General features: G+C 66.1%; 1 protein-coding gene across 5 annotated transcripts; it reads right to left on the bottom strand.

Moving 5' to 3' along the window:
• Nucleotides 1-1,045: 1,045 nt before the first annotated feature.
• Nucleotides 1,046-4,354, bottom strand: C2H4orf48 (chromosome 2 C4orf48 homolog). Of its 5 annotated transcripts, XM_047718641.1 has the most exons (5): nt 3,982-4,098; nt 3,538-3,617; nt 2,445-2,601; nt 2,156-2,244; nt 1,046-1,159 (listed from the first exon to the last, which is right to left on the bottom strand). In XM_047718641.1, the coding sequence occupies exons 3-5, from the start codon at nt 2,572-2,574 to the stop codon at nt 1,094-1,096; spliced, it is 285 nt and encodes a 94-aa protein (XP_047574597.1). In that variant the 5' UTR covers nt 2,575-2,601; nt 3,538-3,617; nt 3,982-4,098; the 3' UTR covers nt 1,046-1,093. The 5 variants fall into 5 exon arrangements, with proteins under 5 accessions (XP_047574597.1, XP_047574594.1, XP_047574596.1 ...); XM_047718638.1 differs by having other exon boundaries at nt 3,538-4,354; XM_047718640.1 differs by lacking the exon at nt 3,982-4,098 and having other exon boundaries at nt 3,542-3,664.
• Nucleotides 4,355-6,152: the final 1,798 nt, after the last annotated feature.

Genomic DNA, 6,152 nt, shown 5'->3' with positions numbered 1-6,152 from the left:
CAGGCATCCGCACCGCCAACCTCTAGCTCAAGCTCCCACCACCACCAAGGTAGGACTCTGGTTTGTTCCCCGTAGCCCAGACACGCGGAGCGGAAGCTGCATGCCTGGCGCCTCTAGGCAGAAAAGCCCAGAAGACCGGACGGGTCCCAGGGTGGGAGCAAGGGCAGGGCAGGTGCTGTGGGGCTGAGGCCTGAAGGAAGTCTCTGGGTAAATGTGCGTGACCCGGGGGGTGGGCGATCCTCCTCTGCTGCAAGAGCAGCAGGAGCGCCCTGCTGCAGGGAACGCTCCAGAAAGGCCAAGTGTCCCACAGCTGTCATGTCCAGCCATGGCCCCGCCATGCTCCTGGAGGCTGCAAAGCATTGCTTGGATACTACAAAACATTGATGGAAGGAATGGAGGGACGGAGGGAGGGTTACCTGACTCCCCTGGAGGCCTCCTGCCCAGTGCTACACACACACCTGTGGATGAGTACGGGCCTGTTACTCACAGATGCAACACTTGTATTTGGGCCCAGATTCTTATTCCCTGGTGCCCAGGGGCTGGGCTGGGGCTGGAGGAGGTCCCCAGCAGGCTAGGTGGAGGCTGTGGGGACCCGGCCAGCCCTCCCTTCCTGGAGAAGCCTTCCCTGGCTGCCGGCTCCTCCTGACTCTCCAGGCAGCCACTGCGGGCCAGGAGACATTGGGGTCCAGGTCAGAGCCTGCAGGGAGCTCCCCCTACAGCCATCCCCAACGCAGTGCAGAGAAGCCTGAGTCAGGGGAGAGCTCAGCACTGGCACAGCTGTTCCAGGGGCAAAGCCAGCTTCTCTGCTCTCCTGGCGTCAAAGGAGAGGCAGGCAAGCGAGCAGGTGTCTGAAGGCGGACCTCCAGGGGCCACACAGTGCCAGCGGCTATAGGTCCTCATGCAGGGCTAGACATGCCTATCTGCTTAGCATCCGCACTGGTGTGGCTCCCACGGAACTGCTGGGGAAACCAAGTCCCACACCAGGAACCCCCAGGGGCGACGCAGATAGGCTCTGGTGGCCAGAACAGGGAGACAGGACACAGCATGTGGGGCCCGTGTTTATTGATGGGGGAATAGTGGCGTGTGAGGGGCCTCAGCGGCCGGCAGGCCAGCAGGCACAGAGGGCCCGGCGCTCGGCCTGCAGCAGGAGGGCCTCAGTCTGCAAAGCAATAGGGGCAGTGAGGGCAAGGCACTCCATCTGCCAGCTCCCGAGGGCACGTCATCTCCAGGTGGTACTGGCCGTACCCTCTCCACCTGTTCCTGAAATCTCAGAACCCCCCAAACACCCTGATGGTCAGACCCTCTGCTACCCTGGGGGCCTCTTATCCTCCCCACGCTCTTCCTCTAGACTCTCTGTGGTTTCTGCTGGCTCAGCTGTCCTGTCCTAGACCCAGTACATGCTCATCTCCAGCCTGGACTACTTCCCAGTAGTCCAGTGGTTCTCCTTCAACCCATGTGCTGCCTCTCAGGGTCCCCAAACACCATCCCCAAGATGGGCTGCGGCTGCTCCTCTCAGGGCCCCAGACTCAGACTCAATGAGATCCAGACGCTAGAAGCACTCCAGACCTCGATCTGGGCCCTGGGGAGCTAGCCAGGAAAGGGGACCTGGGTAGGGTCTTCCCTCCTTTCCACTTCTGGAGATTCTCCCGCATTCCGGAGAGGAGTACCTATCTCTGTCCTAAGTGAAAATTCCCTTGGCTAAGGCACAGTGAGGACGCAGGTGAGGGTGGGAGGGCTCCGCGTTCCTCCCAGACTTGGGGGGTGAGCCTCTGAGCACACCCATTCCTCCCCCAGGTGAGGCTGGGGGATGCGGAGTCTCCCAGACCACGTGCCCAAGCTGTCCTTTCTTGCCCAACCCTTCCCACCTGGCACCCCTTTCTCACCCAGGGAAAGTGACCCCTCTATCCGCTGGGCCTCATTTGCCCCCTGTGGGGGGATGCTGAATGAGACTGGCGGTTCCTTCTCAGGTCCTGGCCTTGGGGCAGGGGGCACCCTCCCTCCAGGGGGCTGGAAATGCTCATGGGTGAGGCCTGCGCCCAGAATGCCCCTCCGAACACTGGAGCCAGATGAGGACAGGAAGAACATCGGCCAGTGCCACAGGTTGGGTCCTGGCCTCCCACCCCCAGGCAGCTGCCTCCCGGCTAGAGGGGCTCACCCTCGAGTCCAGGCTGTAGGCCGTCTTCCGAAGGTCCTGCAGGGCGCGCTGCATAAACTCGAACGCGTGACAGTCCACGCACGGACGGCCTGCGGGGGTGCGCATTAGCGCGGAGGGAACGTCACCCCAGCCCAGCGCCCCCGCCCAGCACCTCCCACCGAAGGGGCGCCCGGGAGCCCGACTGCGGAAGGGGCGCAGGGTCGGTGCTGGGAACAATAGGGAGGCACGGTGCTCTCGCACGCCCCGGTGGCGTCGGGGCCTCGTGGGGAACCTTCCGTGACGCACGTACTCTGCGCGGGGACCGCGCTCCCGGTGGCGGGCTCGGCGCGGGCCTGGAAACCCAACAGCGCCACGCTCAGCAGCAGCAGCAGCCACGGCGGCAGCGACCTCGGGAGCCTGCACAGCGGCGGGGGGGCCATGGCCGAGCGCAGGGAGCCGGGGCCGCCCTGCAGCGAGCCGCGGGGATCAGTGGTGCCCTCAGCGAGCTTCACCGACCCCCTAACCCGCCCGCAACCCCCGGGCCCGCGAACCCCTCGCCGCGGTTCACGGACCCCTCCCCACGCGGCCCGCACCCCCGCTCCAGGCCCTCGAACCCCTAGCACCCCGCCAACACAGCCCTCGCCGCGGTTCACGGACCCGCTCCCACCCCGCCCGGGCACCCCGGGCCCGTGAACCTCTCGCACCCCGCCCACCCCTCCCTCACCCCGGTTCAGGGGCCCCCCAACCCGCCCGCACCCCCCAGGCCTTCGAATCCTTCGCCGTGGTTCACAGATCCCGCAACCCGCCCTCACTTCCCGGGCCCGCGAACCCCGCCCACCCCGCCCACCCCGGACTCCAGAAACCCTCCCACCCCTCCCTCGCCCCCCGGACCCGGGAACACCTCGCACCCCGCCCACCCCGGGCCCCCGAGCCCCCCTACGCCGCCCTCATCTCCCGAGCCCGCGAACCCCTCCCACCACGCCCTCACCGTGGTTCACGGACCCCCTCACCCCAGTTCAGAAGCCCCCCTAACCCGCCCCATTCCGGGCCCGCGAACCCTCCCATCCTGCCCTCACGGGGGTTCACACACACCCCCACTCCACCCTCACCCCAGTTCAGGGAACCCCGTAACCCGCCCCCCAGGCCCGCGAACGCCCCACCCCGCCCTCACCGCCGTTCAGGGACCCCGCGACAGCAGCGCCGGCTACTCGGGAAGACGCGCTGCGTCGGCCGCGCACCGCGCATGCGCCCCGACCGGACCCCGCCCGGGTCCCCCATCCGCCGTCGTTGTCATGGGAACCCCAGACTGCTGAAACCACCAGTTTAAAGGGGCCGAGGAAGCTCCGAGACTCCGAGGGCTCAGCCCTGGCTGGGGCTGCACCTCCAACCCCCACCAGGCTCACCGACGTTGGAGTCCGGAGGGCTGCAGGGAGGAGGCGGCGGCTGGGCAGAACCTCCAGAGCCACTGCGGGCGGGAGCAAAGCTGAGGAAGCGGGAAATCTGCTGCTGGCGTCCAGCGGTGCCCAGTCTCGGGGTGACCCTGGGGCCGATCCTGAGGGAGGGGCTCTATGCTCGCCAGGGGCCGGGGAGGCTCCCCGCCGGCCGCTAGGGCCCGATGGGGTCGGGTCGCATTGCTCGGAGGAGATCAGGGCCAGGAGCGAGCCAGACTGTGGGGCGGTGGAAAATCCACCCTCTCTGGTCCTCACTCCCGCACGGCCTCGCCCCTGACCCTCAGGATCGGGGAAAAGCCGTCCGGCCGGCCGGGTCCTTCCTCTACACCTCTCGGAGCGTGGACAACTATTTGTCATTCCCCTTTGGCCCCACCTCTCCCAGCCTTGAGGTCCTACCACCTTCCCGGGCTGTGTGACTTCGGAGGGGTGGCTTGGCTTCCCTGTTAACTTTTCTTCCTCGTGAAGGCGCAGGGCTGTTGGAAGCGAAGAGCCTCGCGTGCTCCCCCGAGGCGCCCAAGGCGCGCGGGTTTCAGGTTCCCTACCGGCCCCTCTGGAAAGGACGCGCTCCACTTGGCGTCTCCTGGGTCCCTGCAAAGCCCGCCAGCTCCGGGGGGAGGCGCCCCAGGCCCACGTCCCGGCCACGTGCGTACGGGAGACCCCAGCAGCCCGCGCCGTGCGGGGCAGCGCGGCGCCCCGACGTCCCGCCCCCCTGCGCGGGGTTTCGCGTCGGGTGTGGCCGGGGCTGGACGCGGCCTTTCCGACCCAGGGGAGGGGTAGTGCTCGTGACCGCCACTATCTCCTCTTCCCCATAGGGCGGGCTGCGGGGGGGTGCGGGTTGCTGGGCGGAGGAGACTGCAAGCCGCGATCCCGGACGTGCGCGTTTCCGTGCTCTTCCTCCTGGGGGGGCCCCCGGGGCGGGGCCCCGCGCTGCAGCCTTTCGACCCCTGGGACCGAAGACGTGTTCGACGTTGGCTTTTCTTTGCCTCTCCATCTCACCCTTGTGACATTTGCCGATCACCCTCACACAGCCTCGTCCACGCGCGGAGGGGGACCCAGCCTACCCAGAAGCAAAGCGCCGGTAGACCTCGGGCATTGGAGCTCTTGAGCACGCTCTTCCCGGCCCCTCCGCAGGCTCATCCAGCGCTCCCTGCTTAGTAGGGAGGGGATGCGGTGCTCTGCGTCCCGGGGTTCCAATAGCGCCGGGGTCCAACCCCTCCAGCCCCGCGGATCCAGCGTCGCGTGCGCTCTCCCGCTCTCCCGCACTCCCGGCACCCGGGGGTCTTCTTCTGGTCTTCTTCAGGCCAACCCACGTTCTAGCCTGACCTTGGAGCCCAACGCACCCTCCACCTCCTGCCGCGACCGCGCACGCCTGCCGAGAGGACCGAGGGGCCGCGGGATGTCGGGGCCAGGACCCGGGGCGGCACTCGGAGCTGCGGTGGTCTTGACTGCGGGGATCGCGGAGCTCCCTCTCTCCCCATCCCTCCAGGGCTGCTGTCCGGTCCCCAGAGCACCGGCTTTCCCCTCTCAGTTGGAGCCTCCTCTCCAGGGAAGAGCCTGTGATCTCTTTTTCTTCTCTGGAACTCGGGACCCTGAGACCGAGACCTGAGCGGAGATCAAGAGGCAGCCGCTTGGCCGTCGGAGCCCCCAGGCGCCCCTGTGATTTTTTAAAATTTCCTAAGAAAACAAACCTCGTGAGTCCCTAGCCCCCTCCCCGCCTGGGCTGCACCTCTACCCGTGATCCATTTCCCCCTCCTTTCTCTCTTGAGCCCACTCCTGCCCAGTCTGCGACCTCGGCTACCCTAGCCTGCCTGCAGAGTCTTGGGACATACCCAGGACCCCCGGCCCGGCTCAGCAGCCCCACAGTCCCCTCCCCGCAGCGCTCCACCTTCGCCCGCACCCCTCAGGGCGCTGCTGGGCGGTCCTTTGCCCCCCTGACGGTCGTCCTCTGCGACGGTATACACCTGCGACTGTGTACACCAGCCACCAGCCTCGGGCTTCCCTGTCCAGCTGCTTCCCGAACACCAGCAAGGGGATAACTAGCTGATCTGATCTCACCCCTCCCCTGCCCGCCACGATCAAACAACTGTTCTGTCCACAGCTTTCCCTGACTCAAGTCAGGGCAGTCTGTCCCTGCAAAGGTTCACACCAAACCTGCAGCAGCCCTTCTAGAAATCGTGTCTGCTGCACTCCCAGGGCCAGCAGATCCCCCTCCCCATCGCCGGCCACTGCCTAGGCTGCTGCCCCTCATCTGGATTCCTGGTGGCCTGGACCCCTCTGGTCCTGTCTTCTGAGGCAGCCAGAACTTTTCCCTACACCTACTAGTTTACACTGCAGCAACATACACACAACATGAAATTTGCTGCTGTGACCTTTTTAAGTGAGCAATCCAGCGGCATCAGGCACATTCACAATGTTGTGAACAGCTCCCCCACCTCCAGAACTTTCTCCTCTTCCCAAACTGCCCCGAAGAAACACAAGCTCCCCATCTCTCCCCGTCCCCCAACCTGACACCCACTGTCCACATTCTGTCTCTATGATCTGACACCCCTGGGGACTCACAGAAGTGG

Source organism: Lutra lutra, chromosome 2, assembly GCF_902655055.1.
Source record: "Lutra lutra chromosome 2, mLutLut1.2, whole genome shotgun sequence".
Taxonomy (NCBI): domain Eukaryota; kingdom Metazoa; phylum Chordata; class Mammalia; order Carnivora; family Mustelidae; genus Lutra; species Lutra lutra.
The sequence above is the reverse complement of the archived record's forward strand: the minus strand, read 5'-3'. Positions and strand labels throughout refer to the sequence as shown.

What these genes read in the sequence shown, in the direction of transcription:
- C2H4orf48 (XM_047718638.1), bottom strand. Translation starts at nt 3,942, where the DNA reads ATGACAAATAGTTGTCCACGCTCCGAGAGGTGTAGAGGAAGGACCCGG. An exon ending in CCCTCCGGACTCCAACGTCG is followed by an intron (nt 2,602 to 3,537) that starts GTGAGCCTGGTG and finishes GGCTCGCTGCAG; the next exon opens with GGCGGCCCCGGCTCCCTGCG. An exon ending in GAGCGCGGTCCCCGCGCAGA is followed by an intron (nt 2,245 to 2,444) that starts GTACGTGCGTCA and finishes GCACCCCCGCAG; the next exon opens with GCCGTCCGTGCGTGGACTGT.